Source organism: Xyrauchen texanus, chromosome 8 (assembly GCF_025860055.1).
Source record: "Xyrauchen texanus isolate HMW12.3.18 chromosome 8, RBS_HiC_50CHRs, whole genome shotgun sequence".
Classification (NCBI taxonomy): Eukaryota; Metazoa; Chordata; class Actinopteri; order Cypriniformes; family Catostomidae; genus Xyrauchen; species Xyrauchen texanus.
The window spans coordinates 11,113,973-11,137,978 of NC_068283.1; the positions used below are offsets into that span (position 1 = coordinate 11,113,973).

The following is a 24,006-nucleotide window of genomic DNA, read 5'->3' on the forward strand; positions in this document are numbered from 1 at the left end:
TGCGGTCAATGGAGCATAACTTGTACTGAATCTGGAATATTCCTTGAAAAAAATCCTAATATTCCCAGAAACCTGCTTATAGAAATAACAACTTGTTGAATTATCATTCATTTCATCAAGCAAATTTCAAAAGAAACCTTCACTTGACATTTTTCCCCCTTTTATTTATTTGCACATATTAGACAATGTTTACATCTTGATATATGATTTTAAACAATGCACAGTATGTAAGACTAACTCACTCATGTCAAAACATGCCATAAACATTCTGAAATAAATTAAACAGCTCATTGGCCCTCTTTTAGTATCTACATACTTTACTGGGCACTGCTGCCATGTTTACAAATCTATATACATGAAATATAACAAAATAGTCAACAAAGTGCATGTTAACTATGTGTAATCAAAGACTACATGAGTAAATTAACACTTAATAAGTGCTACTATAGCTTATGTTAAAGTTTGCCATTTAAGAACTAAACTTAAACACTGTGATAAACAAAAGTTGGCTTGCGCTCCTCAAGTGAAATAAATAAATATCAAACTCAACAGCAGATCCCGAGGCACAAGGGATAGAAATGAGGTCACATTGCACAGTTATTGATTTACAGTCAAAGCAGAATTATTGTCAAACAGTACGTGTAGGCCGATGCCATCGTTACCTTTGCAGAATGAGGAGAGTCTTGACCGAGTAAACGTGTGTTTTAGGAATTATGGAACTGAGCAGATAAAGTGAACATGTAATTCAGTCATTCAAGGCTGAGGGGATGTCCAGATTTACTTCTTATCCCCACCATGCCCTTAACACACACTCACATTGCTCAACATACAGTGACGTTCACCTCAAAGAAAATCCCTTTGCATTTTTTTCACCATTTTTTTTCCATCTGCTAAATATTTTTCAATTGTGCAACACACTAAAATGAACTCATACAGAAGCTGTGGTCTGACGCAGACCTTTGTCATTTTACTGGCTTTAGGTGAAGATAAAACCGGGAAATGCTGACACCTCGTCAGAACTGAGGTCTACAGAGCCACACGGTCACAGGAACAGACCCTCGCGCCTGACACGTATCGGTCAGACACGCGTGTGGCACGTCATTTCAGCAGTCTCTCTTACACACGCTCATACTCTCAGGCACACACTCTTTCAAGTGTCCTCTCCATGTTCATGGGGTGTCGGGGCTTGTATGGAGGTTGCAGGGAAAGTCTCTCACACGCTGAGAGGGAGCATGCCGGGAGGGGACACGGCACAAGGGGAAGCCATGGTGGTCAGGGCGCTGGGATCCAGCCCATTCATAGTCCTGTGAAGAACAGTGATGAGATGTCATGACATCAGATGGTAATACAATGGTAATGTTAACCATATACATTTAGCATAGCAGTTACACGGTGCTCCTATTTCAAAGTAGTTAATTTGGTCAGCATTTTTTTTTATTTAGTCTTAGTCCTGTCAAATGACTTTGTTAGTTTTTATCATATTTAGTCAAGCTTATTCTGGGGTTTTTTTGTCAAGTTTTAGTTGATTAAAAGTCTGGGCATTTTAGTCTTATCTTAGTTGAAGAAAACCCTCAGTATTTTAGTCTAGATTTAGTCAATGAAAACTGTTGACATTTTTGTCACGTTTAGACAGGTGAAACATCAAGAAATCCAAGTGCTGCACTATAAGTAAATCATTGCAAGGATTTTAACTTAACACAAACCCCAAGTATCCAGAAAAAGAAAACTCGACAATCAAAACTAGGTGGTACTTTATGCAGGTTATGCAGGCATATTTCTGCAGACACCTTTTTGAGGTATGTTTTTGTAGGCAATTAGTTTTTATATCATATTCAAATTAATTTTGATGGTAATGTCAAAATTAATAAACACAGCATTGTCACCATGTGATAACGATATATTTCACAATATATTAAATTGTTTGGCAAAATCAATAAAGATTTTCTTATGTATTAAATAACTGTACTTTAATATCTATTCTTGGGTAATTCTGTCAGTGAATTAAATGCTTTTATTTTTAACTGGAAAAAAAAAAAAAAAACCCTTCAAGAAATGTTTACCTGCAACTGAATTAAGGTATTTAAAAAGATTTTTCAAAGTTAATTCATTTTCTTGTTTTCATAAAAGAATGCCTAACACAACCCCCCATCCCATTCAATTCCAAACACTTACGTCTTATCAAAATACGTAGTGTGCAGTGAATGAGAGAACTTTGTTGCATTGCTGTTGCTGAGGTTTCCATTTCCTGTGTAATTTTTCCTTGCTGCCTGATCCTTGGCAAAGTTTCTGCAAGCAGCTAGTTTAGACTCTAGAGCCTGCAAAAAAAAAAAAATATATATATATATATATATATATATATATATATATTTTGTTTTTCCATTTGTACATATCTAGTGTGAAGTTTGTTGTCAAGCAGATTGGTATTAAAAACATATTCTGTAGGAGTCAGAATGCGAAAGTGTCATTCACATAGGGAAAATTTTTACACATATCTCAGGACTTACCCCGACTTTCCGCAAAAGGTCACCAACAATGTTAAGGGCTGAGATCCGTGCAGACGGTGTGAGGGAGGAGTTTCCATAGCCATTGGTCAATGCTTCATAAAAAAATACAAATAAAACAAGGCAACATGAATGTGAAAATACATGTTCCTGCAGGCATTTATGGGATGGACAGATTTGTGTTTCATCCACTTCAATTCAAACACATGGAAACATGGGAGAGTGCAAACGCATACTGCGTAGACATTTATGCTTTAAGTGAAGTTTTTGTACTGGTCATGTAATGAGGTTTTGTGAAATCTGCCCAGCAAATCTGTGCAGCAAAAAGACGTTTCACTTAAAGGATCTAAACGTCTCAGTTTAAACTCAATAAAAACTTCAAAGCTGCATGTTTGCACAGAAAGCGCAGTATATTATGCACTTTGAATAACATACTTTATTTAAAACTTATAAATAGCAGCCCTTGCAGGGGCAGAGAAAACATGCATAGTGACCATACTTTAAAAACCTGCTGAACAGGGAAAAGGGGGCGTCTACCTTTCGGAGCAATGAAAGGATGTTCGATGGTCTTCCCTACGGGTGTGGCTGGGAGGGACAGGGAGGCCTGCACTGCTGAGTCAGTCTTATCGATATCTAAGGTGGGAGAGCTGGGAGCCGACATCCTGGAAACATCTGTCGTCCTCTCTCGTACAGCCAACTCCTGTCTCAGGTCTACAAGTACAAGCACATTTAGCACTGATACACCTATACAAGCTTAAAGCAAGGTTCATTACAAATTCAGCTCTGTCTATTACCAAAGACAAACATTTAAACTTGACCCATTGTCTGTAAAAAAAAAAAACACCAAAAATCGCAGTCTGGCACTTATAATACAGAGAAGGTACTGCACTGGATTACACAATAAAATAGACACAGTTTCAAAAGTATGGCCTTAAGATTTACATTTTATGTTTACTAGTGTCATAAAATTGGTTAATACGTGCAAGGAAAACTTTTGGTCACCATTCACATGCATTGTATGGACCTACAGAGCTGAGATACTCTTCTAAAAACCTTTTTTTGTGTTCCGCAAAATAAATTAATTCATACACATCTGGGATGGCATGAGGGTGAGTAAATGATAAGAGAATTTTCATTTTTGGGTGAACAATTTCTTTAATAACAATTTAGCAAAATGAAATTTGGTCTGCAGTAAACTACCTCTAGCCTCATCTTTCAGCCTCTGCACCGAGACCAGCAGCGACTCCTTCTCGTCCAGTTCGCTCTCCAGGAACGCGTTCCGTTCTATAGCCTGGTTTAGCCGCTGCTCAAAGTCTTCCAGAGATGTGATGGTGGCCCTGTAGAATTCCAGAGAATAAAATATGCTGACTTATGGTATGTTTTTAGGTATAGGTTTTTCAGGCCTTGGTGAAATGTAAGCTGGTCTTGTGCTATATCCAAACTGTTTACACAAAAGTTGCCTAGAAATGCAGGAACTCTAGGTCAAGTTTAGAAAGACAAAGCTGGTACATCATGTACTCTGCATGTGTGTTTGTGTACCTCTTAGCTCTCTCCAGGTCATCGTTGGCCTGTTCCAGCTCCCTGACATATTTGTGCAGCTGCTCCTTGATGCTACGTGTTTGGACCAGGTCATCCTCCAGCATGGAAATCTGCTTGTAGCTCTGAGCGTACTGCTGCTCCAGTTTCTCCTGCAGTCAGGGAGACATAGGGGGACAAAGTCTGTCACCAGCCCACACAACCTGGGGCCAGAATTAAAGGAATAGTTCACCCAAAAATGAAAACTCTCACTATTTACACACCCTCATAATATCCCAGATGTGTATGACTTTCTTCAGCAGAACACATTTGAAGGAATATATCTCAGCTCAGCAGGTCCTTAAAATTCAAGTGAATGGAGATTTTATTTTTGAAGAACCAAAAATCAGACAGTCAGCATAAACGTCCTCCATACAACTCTAGCAGTTAAATTAATGTCTTCTAAAGTGACACAATCTCTTTTGGTGTAAAAAATATCAATATTTAAGTACTTTTTAACTATATTCCCCAGAATGACAGCAAAGTGAGTGTCCCATATTCCCCAGAATGACAGCAAGGTCAGAGGGCAATGCCTAATCGATCATTTCTGAGAACAAGCTGTGTAAATCATTAATCTCTGTTCCATGTCTACCAGAGCCCAAGCTATTATTAGGATACTGCATTTCTGTCTGGATTGTTAAGGAACAACTGAGATGTTGTGAACTTTTCTGCGGAGTCATTAGCTTTCTATTTTCTTCCTCTTGATCATGACATCCAATTACAGTGCACTAGGGATTAAGTGAGACCCTAGACAGCTCACACACTGGACATGCTGCATATTACACGGCAATGTTCATGGCCAAACCCAGCAGCCACACTGCTGATCCTACAAATAAAACACCTGAACAGGGCAGATGCTAAAGAAGTTATCAGTCAGCCAATGTCATAATGCATAAATACTTTATAACTGAAACAATATATAATTTGTTTGACATTACGTCAATGTGAATTGCGGGGAAAAGTGCTTCATTGTAATAAAAATAATGACACACAGTTAAAAGCTTAATGGCCCTAAAAACAAGCTTCAAACTCTTTAAGCCAAACGGTCTTGTTTTTCGGTTTGATTTTGGGGGCACTAACTGACCCTTCTTAATGAGTTTCATAAGACGCACATCAACATTGAGGTTTTCTGAATTGTTTTGTAACTTAGTTTCCAAGGTCGGTTTGGACTGAGCAAAGAGCTTTACTTTGTGAAAACTATGGAGTATATCTGCATAGTCCATTGAGCTCTTATTACAAAATAGCATTGGTCTGGATAGACTGAGGAGAGCAGGGGAAAACCTGTGTTTCATCATAAATTCCCTTGAAGAACCAGGACTGTCATACCTTGAGTGTTTCTGCCTCACTCTTCATCCTCTGGTTTTCTAAATGCAGGTCTCGGATGCGATGTTCCGCTTGACCCAGCTGAGCTTCCAGCTCGGCCTCCAGCTCTCGACTGCCCTCCTGGAACTCCTGCAGCTCCTCCTGAGCATCATGATAACTGCAGATACACACACGTCAAATCAGCCAACTTGGGACAGCAGCCAAACATTCGTCACATTAAGTATGGAATGCAATTTGTAAAACTAACAAAGGTGACACGCTACGAGCATATAGGCCTCCACAGCTGGTGCTTTAGAGGATACTGAATTACAGTCGCTCAGGTCTGTGGCCAATCAGATTGGAGCTACTTTGGAGGTCCTAGGGCTGGAAGAGACACCTAACTTTACCTAGGACATCCTGTAACCAGGGTCCAGAATTAACTTTTTGCAGCAGCAGCAGCCAATAGGTGTTAAATTTAGATATGACAAATGTTTTATTTTGGTAAACACTGTGTGTGTCATACATTTGAGCTGCTTGCATCAATTACATCAAAACAGATCAGATTATCAGTCTTACAATTCAATTCCATGTATTATTTTGCAATTTCTAATAAAGATAAAGGTTAAATGGCAAATGAGTTTAATTTACTTGCCAAAGCCAAATTTTGCTCGCAATTGGTACTCGGCGAGTGTTAATTTTGGACCCTGCCTGCAACCCAATTACTGTATCACATGCCAGAATCTCAACCACGACACAGCCCAATTCAGTAGTCCTTTCTGTTCTGAATGAACAACTGTGAAGGTCAGGTGAATATTTTGGCTCAGAAAAGGTGCAGTTGCTATGGAGATCTACTGCAAGCATCTGCGCACTGGCAAACAAAGCAAAATGTTCACTTTAACCCCTGCAGGTCAGAGGTCACGGCCAGACTTTAAAGGAATAGTGGGGGTCTGGTGGCAGGAAATGAGCCCAACAAATGGTCTACATGGTCAAAGTTTTTTTTAGACAGTGTTTTCCGAGGCCACGTGGTACAGTTTGACAGGACATATCCATTTACCCAAGGTCATTTCCCGTCCTTATTCCTTGCTGATATACCAGACACATGCGGACTGCTCCCTCAGAACAAACCATAAAAACACTCATCTGACAACAGGAAGCTGATCTAAACACTCAGATTACATGACAATTAAATACAGTAGACTAACAACATTTTTGTGGCTCTTGCGAATGCAAAACTCGCCACCACAACGCTAGGTTGTTATGAGTGTTTCCCAGAGTGTTGCTAAGCAGTTAAGGTGTTCTCACTGTTTAAATAGTGTATTGCTAAGCAGTTGCTAGGGATTTCTGGGTGTTAGCTAGGTGGTTGCTTGCTGGACCAAAGACAAAACAACCCACCACAAAGTCTGTATACAAGTCTATGAGATTATTTTGCCAGTTTTGCCATCAGTCATGTGTTCATTCTTAATCAAATCAGTTCAAAAAGTAAACACTCAACTCTCCTCAACAAACCTCATGATTTTAGTTATGTTGATAGCATAAACTGTGCAGGACGTGGTATGTGCCAAAGTTTAATACTTTGTTCAAATACCTAAACTCAAGTAAGAGCAATAATACAATTGAAGCGTATCTTTGCAAAGAACCATTAAATATGATTAAGATTATTTAATTCAACATTCATCATACAGTCCCAAAAAAAGGTCACTGTTTTAAAACGTCTTAAAAAGAAAGAAAGAAACACAAAGAAAACAATAGGAGCGCAAATTGGCCTCCTTTTAACTTCGTAATGCCAGTAATTTGATTTCAGAAAGTCAACACAAAAGCCTTGATTCTCTGTCAAGTAGGGCTGCCCCCTGATAGTCGACCAAAGGTTAGTCGATGAGAAGAGTCTTGGTCGACCAAGTTTTGATTGGTCAGTTGGTCGCAGAAAAAAACTTCACACAAAAACGACGAACACCGCTGGTTGGGCACTAGGTGGTACTATGGGGTAATTTTCATTAAGCAGGGTTAGGCCTACACAATAAAGCATGACACCTAGATTTCAAACTTTGAACTTTATTTTAACTAAATATTAAAATGAAACAAAAAAAAAAAAACACTACAAAAAAATAAGTGCAATAAAATGTGTGTAGTTTTACAACAGTTGTATCGGCTGCAGAGTTGTGGTCCCAATGAACTGCTCTGTGGAAATAAAGTGAACTGAACTCAAAATGCCTCCTGATCTGAGATGTCTGAGGTAATTTGCAGCACTCATAGATGATACTGTTCTTGCAAAAAAAAAAAAAAAGAAAAGAAGAATCAAAGAGTGAGAACCTTTTACATGCGCATGTTCCACGATACTGAACGCCTCCGTAAAAACAGTGCGTCTTACATGCGCATAGAGCAACTGTCATCTTTTCTTAATATAATAGTGTTTCTTCAAGCGCATGTCTGTGTGTCTACGGGCAAATTATTTGCAATATTAATTTGATAATTATAATAATTTAATACATTAATGGGAAAACGAGACAAATATCATTTTGACATGGTCAAAGGCATCAGCTATTGGCGATCACCCTGATCATCATCAATCATCGCTCTGTTGGCACAACCCTAATTTCTCTCTATAAATTAACAATGTTCAGACAGTCTCCTTGTTGGTTTTTCCAACACATTTAAGATCATTACAGCTTCTGCTAGTGTCACTGCGGCTCGCTTCGTGTGTGTGCTCTTGTAAAATGGATATTTTAAAAGGCTCATTATTACGGTTTAGTATTTCTCTGTTATGTAGAACAGTGTTAGCAATGTTACTGATAACATTCAAACCATTTTCTGATGCCCCCCCCAAATATATTCAAGTAATTAAATGAATATCATAAATGTGTGACTAGTCGACTAATGGCTTAAATTAACTCCTACTAGTCAACTAGGGAAAATCTTTGGTCGGGGGCAGCCCTTCTGTCAAGCGAGTTAAAGGGTTTTAAAGTCAGAATCATGTACAAGTATTTCCATGAAAGCATGTTTTGCTCCTTCCTCAGCAGGAAATTCCTGGGATTTAAGCACATCCTGTGCTCCACCAAAATTCTGGGGAAGAAGAGTGTGAGCACGTGTTGAGTCAGTGTGAGAGTTGAAAGCAGCGGTGTGGAGGAGACCACCACCAGTCACATGGTCAGCAATTGTGCCAGCAACAACTGAGCTGTCGTTTACATCAAAAGCTTGACTATTTTTAACGTGATATAAGAATTAAGGGGACATCTCAATCCGCTCCCTAGTTTAGTAGTCAGGGCACTGGCCAGGGGTCCTTGGGTCCCATTCTCAAAATAGTTCCAGAGCACTGACACATTCCCAATGCACCATAAAAAACAGTGAGCGTTGCTGCTCCCCATGTTCACTTAGCTGCAAATGTAATTTTGCTGTCTGAAGCCTTTCAAGACAAATACAAATGTTATTAATCAGAAGTTAAAGCCTTATTTTCTCTTTAAGAGATGTTATTTATAATTTTCTTTTAAAAAATCAAGAGCTGTTAGAGGAAGATTAAAAAGCATTGTAAATTAAGTTTTTATATTCTGTGTAAATTATAGAAAATTTCAGTTAACGCTTTTCAGGGCCAGCAAGGCCTTGTCTGCTGGTTTAAACAGGTCTTAAAATAACCGCATACATCCATCAGAATTTCCAGTGAATGGACCTTTTCACAGACTGTGATGATGGCAGCATATCTTTAGCAGCATAAATCTATCAACATTTTTATATTTGCAATTTTCTAATTATTTTGTGTAAATGTATATAACATTATACTTTCTATGATATTACGCTGGAATTAGTAATTTTGTAGTTTTATCCTTGTGCGTCCCCATGCGTGGACTGTGTGTTTTGTCTCCGCTATATGCTATGCATAATTTCATTTAAACCAACTGATCTCAGTTCAGGACACTATGGGCTGTAATTAAAGGGTTAAACATTTGACGCACCAAGTCATGTGACAAGATAACATGGCGATCACAGCAGAGTTTTTCAACAAAACTATATTAATTTTTACATTAAAACCTGTTTGTGTCAAGATTAGAGTCTCTACTTTCATCATCTGGTATGCCATTTCGATTTAAATCGCAACGGTGCACTGTTAAACACAACGGCCACGACCGTGGACAAGAGAGCTATTTTTCCATAGAAGTCCTATATCCGCTGTACATTTTCACATGGAGTTAGGATGAAAATAATGTACATTTTAAATTGCTCTGAAACCAGTGCCTACAGACAGCACACTGGAGGTAAAGTCATTCACTAAATAGGGAGCATCCTATAGCTTTATAAAGTATAATCACTGGCTTCCTATATCCTCTGTGCTTCCACGTTCGTCAATTCTCACCGGAGCTTACACTCCGCCTACATCATATGCTGGAACTCGACTCTCTCGTGAACATGCGGACGGCTGTTACATGAAGCCAGTGATTATAGTTTATTAAGTTATAAATATGGATATTTATCTTACAAAAACACATCGCTTCGCTTCAGAAGGCCTTTATTTACCCCCTGGAGCTGTATGGATTACTTTTTTGGGCTTCAAAATCTGAGGTACCATTCACTCCCATTATAAAGCTTGGAAGAGCCAGGATATGTTTTTGTATAACTCTGATTGTGTTTGGCTGAAAGAAGAAAGTCATATACACCTAGGATGGTTGAGGGTGAGTAAAATATGGGATAATTTTCATTTTGGGGTAAACTAACCCTTTAAGTCATAATTTTTGTATAGATTTTTTTATTTGTGATTTTCCCAATACACATTGATCCAAAGCTATAAATGAGCTATAATGTCTGTAACGTTTCAAAAACATCAACAACCAACATAATAAAAAATATTTTTAAGAAAGCTGACGTTTTCCAGTACTGTGCAAAAGTCTTAGGCACATAAGATGTTTCACACAAACATTTGTCTTAAGATGGTTATATCTTCAGCTTTAGTGTGTCAATAGGAAATATAAATGTTAGACTCCCAAACATTACTTTAGTAAATAGAAAAGATTAGAATAGAAGAACAGGGAGCCCTGCAACAGATGTCATGGCCCCCACAAAGATCCCCACTGAACAGAGTCATACTGGGATTACGTAAAGAGACAGAAACAATTGAGACAGCTTAAATAGAAAGAAGAACTGTGGTGAATTCTCCAAGAAGCTTTGAACATCTTATCTGCCAAAAACCAGGAAAAACTGTGTCCAGGTTTATCTAGGAGAATTGGGGCTGTTTTGAAGGCAAACGCGGCCACACCAAATATTGATTTTGCTTTATGTTTACTGGACTATTTATAATGTTAATTGATAAATGAAAGCTATTTATGGCATTATTTTTGAAGACATCCACACTATGCAACATTTTTCACAAGTGCCTAAATCTTTTGCACAGTACTGTTTAGCTCGGTGTTATTTAAATGTACAACTTAGTCCCGCGGTCCACAAACATGTATGAGGATGTAAATGTATTTGCACTTTTTGCATGTTTATTAGGTGCTGCTAGTTACAAATCAAAAAAGGAAATGAATATTGCACAGAGCAGTTGTGCTTAGGTCTCAGGAGGTTAAATTTACAATCTGAATGACGGTCTTAATCCAATGCACTCCATTTTTTTCATTTGGAAAGTAGTGGAAACTGAATAGTGGTGTTTTTCTTTTGATTATGTTGGAACAAATGGGTATGCAAAAAATATATCTGCCGTGGTCTCCCAGTCAGTGCTACAGAGGTTTACCCTTAAAATCTTTTACTTCCATGTTCCAAAACCAAAAGGGTCCATCCCTAAAAAGTGCAAATGAATAAGCATCTAATGTCAGACTGACAGATTCATTAACCAATCAAATTGTTTTCATACCTGCTGGGTGTTTAAATAATAGTTAGTGTCCCGTTTATAATACCCTGCATTGATTGTGCATTATTGACACTCCATGCTCAGAGATAGTTATTTAGCTCTGTTATATTGTGAAACTTTTTCTGAATTGCTGAAATGTTTAAAAGCCTACATCAATGTTAGTTGATTTTGCACTAGTAAAGTCTAACCAGTGTGTTTATTGTGTACATTTTCATGTCTAAATTTAGTCAAAGACTTCTATAATATGAAACAAATGTAAAAATGCAACAGTAAAGGAGCACAAAAAGATGACAAATTTCAGTGTTTCAGCGGCTCTTTTGTCAAGGCCATTGAAAGGCTGTGTGTTGTGGCATTTTCTCAGTTTTTCCATGACAAAAAGGTGTTACAGTAACATTTACAGCCATTCATCACCTGCTGCATGGCTTGTGTTGTAGGCATAAACAAAGAAAAGATTATTTTTGCCTCGGTCAGTCACATTTCCAAATTAAATTCAAAGAGTCCAAGATAAAACAACTAATCAATATGAATTTGCAAACTTTTTTCAAATGTTCTATACTGACTGAGGGGGAAATCTGTGGAAGGGATTTAAACATGTTAATATGGTAGCTGAAAGCATAATCAAATTAGTCAACATAGGTTGAAACCTGTAAAGAAATAAAAGAAACAGCGATGGGCAGGGGATTTCCAGAACTTTGTGAATGACAGGTGTTTGAATTCTACAGATAACTAGTTTTCTGGCAAGTTCTGCACATGAGGATTCCTTGTGATCCTGGTTATGAGAAAGAGAAACTTGCCAAACGGATTCTTAAAAAAACACTTTCAAACATTCTTTATCTGAACATAAACAGAGGACTCCCCGTGACTTTTATATGGGAGGTAAATTGCACACTGTTGTAAAAAAGCTCAGCTGATTGAGATATAGAGACAAAGTAGTTAATGACTAACCTATTCTTGTATTTGAGAGACAAGCTCTTCCAGTACTCAATTTCCTCGTCTTTCGAGGAGAATTTCGTCATCATCTCCGTGTCCATGATGAGAACCTGTTGAAGCAGATGAGAATTAGATCAGTCCTGAGAGAGAGAGACCCACAGAGTCTGTTCATTTGCAGCTCCTCCTGCAGTTTTGTCCCTGTACAACCCCGAGCAGATCAAAGGCTGAGGGCACATGGTGAATGTCCTCATTTGACAAGTCCAAAAGCACTTCTATTTACTTGGCCTTTATCAAACCCACAATACTTCCTCAGCCCTTTACACACTCACAATGATTCAGGCTGTGGCCTTCAGCATTCACTGCTACAGAAAGGATCTATATGGTCTTGCTTGTTGTATTGGAAGAAAAAAATAGGAGGCATTCACACAGAACACATTCTTGCAAAAAAAAGAGAGAGATGGAGCGCACCAAAATGGAGAAAAACACGGGATACATTTCTAAAAGCTGAACTGATTTTAACTTGACTGCCAAGATCTCCTTTCCAACCCTGCATTTCTTTACATGAAACACGAATGACCTGGAATGAGTATCACAGTGATCATTTTCATTATTTACTAACCTATGAAAAATAAGGCAAAATGTCTTGGCTCAGTAGGTATTTATCTTTTCTTCAAGTGTGTTCTGGTGAAGAAAGCCATACACATCTTGGATATCATAAGGGTGAGTAAATAATGAGAGAAATTTAATTTGAGTGAACTATCCCTTTTATGACAAGATTTTCATTTTTGGGCAAACTATCCCTGAATTTCTTATAGAGGTCAAATATGAAATAACTTATAATAATTAACACTTCCACTGCTAAAAAAAATGCACTGATATTGAGATAATATCAAAAGATTATTGTCCTTTTAAAAGCACTCTTGGACATTTATATACCTCCATAACTCTCGTGTGACTGAAAATGACCCCCTCATTAACATACTTCATCCTGGTCTTGTTTTGGGACATCATTTGTTTGAGCAGCACAGGATCTCTCAGTGTTTCTCTGAAACCAGTCTGTTTTCTCTCAATTAACTCCTTTCGGAGGTCATTTTGTGTGCAACCGCTCATAAGCCCTGATGTGATGAGCCGAGAGCCCAAACTTTCTGCAGGGCCTCTATCAGTGACCTAACTAGTAGCAGATGGACCTGCTGTTCTAAAGCAGTAAGAAGTATTCCACACATCTGATCTTTGCATTCTTGTGAGAATCACATAAGCCAGTTTCTGTGCATGCGTGAAACGGATTCCCACTGTAAATTACCATTTGCTAAGAGGGACAGCCATACAGTTTGAAACAGCTTTAGCCTAAAAGGAAGTCAAAGTGAAACAAATTAACAATTCTATGAGCGATCACATGAGATCAATTCCCATATTGTTTTTCACATGGTTCCCACATTTTTTCAATAAATGAATTTCCAAGACCTTTCCAATCGTTTGTGATTACTGGATTAGGACTTATTTGGAAATTTCTGAGATTTATCTAGTTTCATGTCCGGTATTGTTTGAATTACCTACTAGATTGAAATAATTATAGCCTGCTTAATTTTTATAAGTGTACAAATTTCTACAAAAAGTCCCTCAACGGACTGACTGATGTTTTAACATTGGCTTTTGGCATCTCACCACAATAGTACAGAGCAGTTATCTGAGTTACCGTAGACTTTGTCAGGTCGACCAAGTCTGGCCAGTCAGGGCTCCAGACTGCAACTAAAATGTTGTGATGAGCTCGCTGCACCGCAAGCAAAGACAAACCCAGCGAGAGAGTCTTCGTCTTTCATTTTTAAAGGTGGTTCGCAAGCTAAAATATTAAATTATCATAGTATGACATTTCAAACTCAACCATCCTCTCAGCGAATCATCCATCAGTGTGTTCATAACTTGGAGCGCAGACATTTCAAAATAGGAGTCCCATGTGTATTTTGGACTTCTTTATAATTAAAAGTTCTTCACCACTTATAAATGTGTGTGTGTATATACAGTATATACAGATGAAGTCAGAAGTTTACATACACTTAAGTTGAAGTAAAACTAATTTTACTAACCACTCCACGGTTTATATTAGCAAACTATAGTTTTTGCAAGTCGTATAGAACATCTACATTGTGTATGACATGAGTACATTTTTTCAACAATTGTTTACAGTCAGATTGGTTCACTTTTAAATGACTATATCACAATTCCAGTGGGTCTGAAGTTTACATTCACTGTTAATTGAGCCTTTAATCAGCTTGGAAAATTCCATAAAATTATGTCAAGCCTTTAGACAATTAGCTTCTAATAGGCTAATTGGAGTCAATTGGAGGAGTACCTGTGGATGTATTAAGGCCTACCTTCAGACTCTGTGCCTCTTTGCTTGACATCATGGTAAAATCTAAATAAATCAGCCAAGACCTCAGAAAATAATTGTGGAGCTCCACAAGTCTGGTTCATCCTTGGGAATAATTTCCAAATGACTGAAGGTACCACATTCATCTGTACAATCAATAGTACGCAAGTATAAACACTATGGGACCACGCAGCCATCATACCGCTCAGCAAGGGACGCATTCTGTCTCCATGAGAATGACACCATTTTGCATGAAAAGTACAAATCAATCCAAGAACAACAGCAAAGGACCTTGTGAAAATGCTGGAAGAAACAGGTAGACAAGTATCTATATCCACAGTAAAACAAGTCCTATATCAACATGACCTGAAAGGCTGCTCAGCAAGGAAGAAGCCACTGCTCCAAAACTGCCATAAAAAAAGTTTTACAAGTTTTTACAGTTTGCAAGTGCACATGGGGACAAATCTTACATTTTAGAGAAATGTCCTCTGGTATGATGAAACAAAAAACTGAACTGTTTGACTATAATGACCATCATTATGTTTGGCAGAAAAATGGTGATGCTTGCAGGAAGAACACATCACCAACAAAGTGTATGTAAACTTCTGGCCCACTGGGGTAGTGATGAAGAATTAAAAGCTGCAATAAATAATTTCTCTACTATTATTCTGATATTTCACATCCTTAAAATAAAGTAGTGATCCTAACTGACATGTTTCTACAATTAAATATCAGGAATCGTGAAAAACTAAGTTTAAATGTATTTGGCTAAAGTGTTTGTTGGAACACTTATTGTAAATTGTTATCTGATTACATTATTTAACTGATTGTTTTTAGACATTTTTAAAAGTGATTGTAAGGAGTGTGCACATATACAGCATGTTTTGAAATATCCCAATGTAAAACAACCCCAGAGAGAAGCAGTGATAAAAATAAAAAAAATAAAAAAAGCCTCTGAATTGTTTAAAGAAACACAGCACATGTCAAACAAAACACACAAATACAGAAAACATTAAGCCATCAAACACCAAAACAGTGATGGCTCACTACATTGGAGAAGAATGGGACAATTATTTGTTATCCTAAGATGATGTCATTTCAATTGTGGTCATTTATAAAGTATTATGCCACCACGCACAGTTCCTCACCCCACCCAAACCCACTCCTGACAGTACGGCCATCTGTTCGGCCTCAGAGTGCATGTCCTGCACCACAGGAAAGTGTGATGGTTCCTGTCTACTGCAACAGTTCCTGCAACCTACAGTGTCTGCCAGTTATTGAGCACAGTCAGAGCTTTTTTATTTTTTTCTATTCAGGGATGGCATTATTTCCAGAATCACAATCCAGCACACACCACCCTGCTGGGTAACACACCAAATACACAATCCTTGAGGAAATGCCTTAAGGGATGAAAGCTGTGCAACAATTCAGTTATCTAGACTGCTTTCAAGAAGTGACCTTATATTTATTTTCACCTTAGTAAAGTTTTATACATCTATTTTCACCATATATGACCTTTATCCTTATTGACCTAGGCGCTGCTTTTAACTCCTGAAGAAGTTGTCGTTGTTTGACGACAATGTGGTTCTTGCACTCGTGTGGCGAGATGTGTGTGGATGCCGCAGAGAATCGTGTGAAGCCTCCACATGCACTATGTCTCCGCGGTAACGCGCTCAACAAGCCACGTGATAAAATGCGTGGATTGACGGTCTCAGACGCAACTGAGATTCGCTCCTCTGCCACCAGGATTGAGGCGAGTCACTATGTCACCACGAGGACTTAAGAGAGCATTGGGAATTGGGCATTCCAAATTAGGGAGAATTTTTTTTTTATTAAAAACTAAACTGAAAGTCAGCAACTGTAATCTGATAACAAGAAATTAAATGGTAATGCGTTACACCACGTTTCCAACATAAAAGTAATTAGATTACAGTTACTAATTACTTCGTTGTCAGACTACACCCATCTCATGTTTAAAACATCTATATAACGTGTATAATGTAGCCTAACATTTTGGGTTTTAATTATAAAAACGGTGTTACGTAGGCTAAGACAGATATGACGCCAGATGACAGCATCTTAAGCACAAAACCATAATACAACAAAATGTTGTACATTAAATTCAGACAGCGTTACGACGTATTTTTAGCCACCTTTATTCATGTAACGATTTGTAACTTTACATTTTGGCATTTTTCATAAACGTTATGGCGTCAATTCACCAAAATTATATTATGTCAAATGACTGAACGCCACTCAGTGATATCAAAAGCAACCTGGCAAACGAAATATCAATATAAAACTGCTATGATAAGTAATAACAGAAAAGCTGCCGGTTTTGTTTTATTTTTCATTTCGCTGAAGACTCGTCGACTCGTCAACTCGATTCTCGGCTTTGCTTCGTTGAGAATCGTTCCGGTTGACGTTTAGCCCGACAGGCCAGCGTGATGTGACCAGCCTTTGCGTCTAAAGGTCAATATATCATTTACACAATAACTGCCAAACCCAGCGACAGACAGTTTAATTTGTTCATCGAAAGAATATTTGACAGAATGATAAAAGAAAACGGCACAGGTCACGTTTGACTTCGGCAGGTCTCCGTCGGTCAGCAAATGACAGCTTAAAATAAACCTCCAGTTCGATTAAATTCTAAATCTATACTGCTACATTGAACACGAAGTGTGAAGTTGTCTAAAAACATTTAGATATTACCTTATCATGTCGTGTCACTGCACTAAGCGAGCAGACTCTTCCCGTGTGCTCGAGCGGCTGATCAAAATGCCAACGCGACTCCACCGTGATTTTCATATACAGCTTCCGGTAAAGATGACGACATCGCGTCATTGCGTCATTGTGACGATGTCAGTGGCACTTCTGAAAAACACGCTCTTGTTAATGTTGCCAGCAAAGCTCTTCTGAATCCGAAACGTACGACATCAGCATGTACGACTGATGATAATAAAATAATTGATGATAAGTGATTCCATATCACATTGCACATCATAGTAGGCCTACGAGTGTCTATAGGCTATATCATACCACAAGATGGCGCATCAGATCCCTGTTTGTCTGTAATTTCTATCTATCTATCTATCTATCTATCTATCTATCTATCTATCTATCTATCTATCTATCTATCTATCTATCTATCTATCTATCCATCCATCCATCCATCCATCCATCCATCCATCCATCCATCTATCTATCATATTTATGTCTATCTATCTATCTATCTATCTATCTATCTATCTATCTATCTATCTATCTATCTATCTATCTATCTATCTATCTATCTATCTATCTATCATCTTTATGTCTGTCTCTCTCTCTCTCTCTATCTATCAATCAATTAAATCAATCTATCCATCCATCCATCCATCATCTATCTATCTATCTATCTATCTATCTATCTATCTATCTATCTATCTATCTATCTATCTATCTATCTATCTATCTATCTATCTATCTATCTATCTATCTATCTATCTATCATCTTTATGTCTGTCTCTCTCTATCTATCTATCTATCTATCTATCTATCTATCATCTTTATGTCTCTATCTATCTATCTATCTATCTATCTATCTATCTATCTATCTATCTATCTATCTATCTATCTATCTATCTATCTATCAATTAAATCAATCAATCTATCTATCCATCCATCCGTCCATCCATCCATCTATCATCTTTATGTCTCTCTCTCTCTCTCTGTCTGTCTCTCTATCTATCTATCTATCATCTTTATGTCTGTCTCTCTCTCTCTCCATCCATCCATCCATCCATCTATCTATCTATAATACACCACACCCGCGGACAGATAATATTCTTGTGTAATTTTTACCTCTAGTTTCTTCTTCTATTTTAGTGAGCAGCTCATCAAGTTTTTCAACATTCTTCAAAAATGACAGAAGCCGCGTCGTCACAGGTGTCGGCAGTGACGCGCGCATGTTGTCTGACAGGAGTGTAGTTTTACTCATTACCTACGCCAGTCAAGCACCTCTAAGCGAGTCCAGAGGATCCATCTGGGATTATTGAAACCGGAGGCATGGATGAGGAAGCTCAGGACAACGAGTGCCCGGTCTGTTACGAGAGTCTGTCGGACAGCGCCAGGACGCTCAGCTGCAGGCACCAGTTCTGCCACGACTGCTTAGTGCGAACTCTGGTAAATACCAGCCCAAGCGGACCCATTAAACGGGACAATATCATATGTCCCGTCTGTAGACACCTTACATTCATCAAAAAGCTCCACGAATTCACAGTTTCATCTGTTGAAGCCAAGAAGACTGGGAAAACCTTGGAGGTGTCATCAGAGCCCACTCCTGTATTCCCTGCTGGGGGGTCCCATAGGCGAAGTCTTACCTGTATCTTCAGATGTCTAAGAAGGATTTCATGCAGACTGTGTAGAAGAAGACTCATCTGTCCCAGAGACAATTCAGAAGTGTTCATCATAAGTGAGTTTGGTCGACCCATGGCAGAGGAAGATGTTATTAACATTGGGACAAATTCAGCCATGCAACGGAACTACAACAGTAATGGATGCAGGTTTTGCACCATCTCCTGTTGCCTTCTGGTCTTAATGATCACTTTCACCTTACTGGCATTGGTGGCCGCCACACTGCCATGGGTTCTGTTGGCTTAAAGCACACTTTTACCTATTTAAACTAGTTTTATGTGGTACCTTAAGCAAGATCCACTGCTTTGAGACAAGTATTGTTTGTTTGCTTTGTCCTGGACTGCCATAAGCTATTGAAAAAAGAGACTGGTTTCACAAGTCACAATGAATGTTTATGAAGAACAGGGTTTTATTTCCAAGGCTTTTTCTGGCATCAAAATGTTTAATTTATATTGATGTGCTACAGCATAGATGAACAAATCTGTTTTGATCCTCAAAGCTGCTACAGAAGAAAACCATTGAAGACACTCTTGAGCCGATCATGCCTCTCTTATGAAGTTACTGTTAGAAGACACAGGCCTTTTTAACTTGGCGCAGTGAAGACGCGCTGGTCGCCTGGTTGTCACTTGATCTTGGAGAGACCATTGTGGGATTCAGTTACAACAACCAAGGTCACAGAAAGTTGGAGAATGAGGAAAGGGTGCTATGTATCTTCAGTGAGCTTTTTTTCTTCTGCTTGCATTGCTTGAAAGGAATGAAACACACCCTCACTCATCTAGAAATTCTTGTTGTACAGCTAGAGAACTTCTTCAGTGAGTTTCAGCCCTTAAATGACTGAAAGTGCACATTCTGCTCAAGTCAGTGGTTGTTTCTGTGACATAGCTCTACAATCTCAATGTAGAAACTCAGCTGGACATGTTTGCACTAGCAGTTTTACCTATTGACAAGTGTGCCTTTTCATTGTTCAGGTGACTTAAAGGAATTTAGCAGGTTTAAATGGAATCTGAATCAACAGCATTTGTGGCATAATGTTGATTACCACAAAAATGTATTTAGACCCATCCCTCCTTTTCTTTAAAAAAGTCCCAAAACTTGTTACAGAGAGGCACTTACATTGGAAGTGAATGGTGCCAATCAGTAAACATTAAAATACTCAACTGTTTCAAATGTATAGCCACAAAACATAAACAATATGTGTGTTAACATGACTTTAGAGTGAGAAGATTGCTGACTAACCTTTTCTGTGTAAAAATATAACATATTTTTACAACTTTATTGTAATGACGATGTAACACCATTAATCCTAATACCCTTAAATGACTGTAAAAACTTTGATTTAAACAACCTTACAGTTAAAATAATTCATGAATTTTAACATAAGTATAAATGTAAGTGCTTTTATTAAATTATAAGCATCAAATTTCTGCATTTAAACCCGAAATTTGGCCCCATTCACTTGCATTGTAAGTGTGGGACAAGTCGAAATGAATTTTTTTTGTAATCAATATTATGTCACAAATGCTGTTGATTGAGCTTAACTTGTATTGAACCCAGAATATAAGTATACCATTTTTCTCAGATGTTTCTCCGAAAATTCCTTAGGATAAATGTAATTTGTTTACCATACATTATAGAATTTAAGGTAAAGAAGGACCTGGAAGAATTTTGAACTCTGTCTTGGCAAATTTGAGCACATCGCTGAGACTTCGCCGTAGTAAATAAGAACAACACAGTATAATATAAGGAACAACACTTTTTTAAAAGTACACAAGCAAACAAAGGCACTTAAACCAGAAGTATTACAAATGTAGAGTTTAATATATAACTATGCATTTCTGACATTCTGATAAGGACTGCGGCAGGCTTCACAGTACACACTGTGTTCTTCCACTGATATGCTAAGCTGAGGAAGGTGTGATTTACAGGCAGATTTGTACATTAGTTGGGTAAGCAGGGATGGATAGGGTTGTAAAATGTTGACAATGAACTCATCACCTTTGAAGCTCCTGTTCACACATTCCTGGTTCCCGTCTTTGTCTACCTTGTTTATTAGCTGGTAACGTTTTAACAGAAACACACAACTGATTATCTAAAGGGAATAACTGAATTCATGCTATGTTATGTCACATCTGATCTTTACAGAATGATGTAAAGGGGTAAGATCCAACTGACAGGTACTGAGAAATAGATGTGTTTGAAGTCATCAGTTCAATTTGTCTCCATTATAATTGTTTAAAAAAGATTAATGGTTTATTTTTCCATTCTGCTCTGGATATTTCATTTCATGTTGAAATAAATGAAGACATAAATCCATCTTTATACATCTCTTCTTCATAATGTGTGCATTTTATGACCTGTCATCATATTATCTTTCTCCTGGAATCAAAACGCAATTTTGAAGAACAACAAAAGGTTTTATATAAACTCTGTAGGCCTGTACAGATCTCTGCAGATCTGCACAGAATTTCATCTTTCACAAAGTTCTGTACTCCTGATGTGTTGATTTAATAAATACATTTATAAAATAAGAATCTGTTTAACACATTTTTCCATTTAAATGTAAATGTCTGTTAAATGTATGCAAAATGTACCCCCAAACAGTGCAGAAAATGCCAAATAATATATATATATTTTTTTTAAATCTCATGAAAACAATTTAATCCAAAATCAAACAAAACAATTAAATAAAATATAAATAAATTTAAAGGCAATGCGATACAAACGAAAAAAAACAAAAAACAAATGTGATTTTCAATAATATGTAAGATATATATATATATATATATATATATATATATATATATATATATATATATATATATATATATATATACAGTATATATTGCAGTAATGAGATTGTGGGCAAAATATGCTTAATTGCTATTACAGTAAATTCACAATTCAAAAAATCTAAATAGTCCTAAATATATTCTTAATTTACTTTCATTATAATTTATGACCTGGATATTCTGGGTTTAATAAAGTTAAGCTCAACAGACAGCATTTGTGGCATAATGGTAGAAAAATGTGTACCTCCTTTTCTTTATAAAAAGCAAACATCTGTGTTACTTAAAATCTGGCCCTTGCAATGGAAGTGAATGGGGCCAATCTGTTACCATAAAAATATTCACTGTTTCAAAATTACAGCCACAAGATGCAAACAATATGCATGTTAACATTATTTTAGTGTGATAAAATTGCTTCCTTTTCTGTGTATAGATATATCTAATTTTACCACTTCGTTGCTATGACAACTTAATGCTGTAAATCCTAAAATGACCATACAAAATGAATGTAAACAACTGTACAGCTCAAAAAAATACATGAGTTTTAACAAGAAAAGGACAATTATTTCTGCCTTTAAACCCTCCACAATTGGCCCCATTCACTTCCATTGTATGTGTCTCACTTTAACCTCGATTTTTACCTTTTTGTTTGGACGAGTTGACGAGTTGTAATACATTTTTGTGGTAATCAACATTATGCCACAAATGCTGTCGATTGAGCTTAACTTGTATTAAACCCGGAATATACCTTTAACCTATAAAATGTCATATGTTTATCTTTTGGTTTTGGGGTGAAACATGACCTGGAAAAGTTTTTGATAGGCTTTGTTAGATTCAGCCATGCAGATTCTGTGTGGGCCAACTGGACAGGTCAGATTTTGTACTATTTAAGCATTTTCTTGGCTATTACATCCATTTCTTTAACATTTAATTAACTATATATATATATATATATATAAAAAATATATTGTGACCAATAATTTAAGAAATACACCTGATGATATATTTATAATACGTACATTAAATGACAAAGACTGACTTAATTTACAGATTAAAGAAATAAGGATCATATTTATACTCTGTGCCTTTTCAACTCATCACAAAAGCATGTAATATCATATGCAGAACTGAACTGGAATGGCAATACATGTACAGTACATACTGTATAAAACCCTCCCCACACCTTCACTTACAATTACATAAGCATTCATGATGACTGCTAACAGAAAGTGTCACCTTATTAAAGAAAATAAACCATGCGTCTATTGCAGCTGCTATAAGGTATCAAGAGGCCTTTACCCTGGTGCACATGAAAGGCTAAATCACATTCAACCAGCACACTCCAACATTCATGACTGCCTCCTCACAGAACACCACAGGAACCGGCACAGACATGACCCCACGTATGCACAAAACTCACCGTTAGCTTTGTATTATAAATACTGAACGTCAGGGCACTTGCAATTATCAATGTGTAATCACTACAACTAGTACTCAGTCACCAATAATCATCAGGCTATTTTTGATCAAAGAACACACACTGAGGCATATCACAGATTTCAGCAGAAAAAGTCCTCTTGTCCCTGAAATACACTAATGCTTATTCAAAGAGAGAAAGATAGTAAGTAAGCCATGGCTATTCCACTGTTGGAAATCAAGTTCCTTGTATTCAAACAAATACTGGATGTAGCGCTCACTCCTTCCACAAGTTAAGAACAGAAGTGAACAAATGTTGTTGCTAGACTAAACTAAGTAAAGTCCTGCAGGTTTTGGGTAAGTTCAGACATTAGAAACTGCAGCATCCAGTATTACCATACAAAGACAAAACATGGTAACTACACCAACACTGAAACTGAGACAAAATGCTTCAAAGTTACTTGGTTTTGCCTTTGCATGGCAGAGTATTCCGGTAGATTTGTCTACTGAAATAGATAACCACACTTCTGCCAAGGCTTTTTAGGGCCTGATATTTTTTAGATGATATTTCAAAAAAGTACCCCTGCCAAGTTATACATTTATATCTTTCCATTAATATGGGGAGATACACTATACAGTGGGCCCAAAATATATTTGGACACTTAACAGGATAGTTCACCCAAAAATGAAAATGGTCTCATCATTTACTCACCCTCATGCCATCCCAGATGTGTATGAATTTCTCTCTTCTATAGAACACAAATGAACATTTTTAGAAAAAATATCTCAGCTCTGTAGGTCCAAACAATGCAAGTGAATGGTGACCAGAACGTTGGTTTAATCCATGTCTTCTGAAGCGATATGGTAGATGTGGAAGAGAAACAGATACGTTTCAAAGTCCTTTTTTAC

At 37.4% G+C, this 24,006-nt stretch overlaps 2 protein-coding genes across 2 annotated transcripts; one reads left to right on the forward strand and one right to left on the reverse strand.

Annotated features, from left to right (window-relative positions):
- Positions 1-158: 158 nt before the first annotated feature.
- On the reverse strand, positions 159-17,300 carry LOC127648254 (nuclear distribution protein nudE-like 1-B). Its single transcript, XM_052132840.1, has 9 exons — positions 17,213-17,300; positions 12,151-12,245; positions 5,403-5,556; positions 4,041-4,189; positions 3,702-3,838; positions 3,039-3,212; positions 2,505-2,596; positions 2,173-2,315; positions 159-1,304 (listed from the first exon to the last, which is right to left on the reverse strand). The coding sequence occupies exons 2-9, from the start codon at positions 12,234-12,236 to the stop codon at positions 1,214-1,216; spliced, it is 1,026 nt and encodes a 341-aa protein (XP_051988800.1). The 5' UTR covers positions 12,237-12,245; positions 17,213-17,300; the 3' UTR covers positions 159-1,213.
- A 1,195-nt stretch (positions 17,301-18,495) lies between these two features.
- LOC127648257 (RING finger protein 222) lies at positions 18,496-21,574 on the forward strand. Its single transcript, XM_052132843.1, has one exon. It carries the CDS (start codon positions 18,548-18,550, stop codon positions 19,139-19,141), a length of 594 nt encoding a protein of 197 aa, XP_051988803.1. The 5' UTR covers positions 18,496-18,547; the 3' UTR covers positions 19,142-21,574.
- The last annotated feature ends 2,432 nt before the right edge of the window (positions 21,575-24,006 follow it).

Coding starts and splice junctions, on each gene's coding strand:
- LOC127648257 (XM_052132843.1), top strand. CDS start 18,548: ATGGATGAGGAAGCTCAGGACAACGAGTGCCCGGTCTGTTACGAGAGT.
- LOC127648254 (XM_052132840.1), bottom strand. CDS start 12,236: ATGGACACGGAGATGATGACGAAATTCTCCTCGAAAGACGAGGAAATT. Junction 4,190..5,402: donor GTGAGGCAGAAACACTCAAG/GTATGACAGTCC, acceptor CCCTGACTGCAG/GAGAAACTGGAGCAGCAGTA. Junction 2,316..2,504: donor ACCTTTTGCGGAAAGTCGGG/GTAAGTCCTGAG, acceptor TTTTTTTTGCAG/GCTCTAGAGTCTAAACTAGC.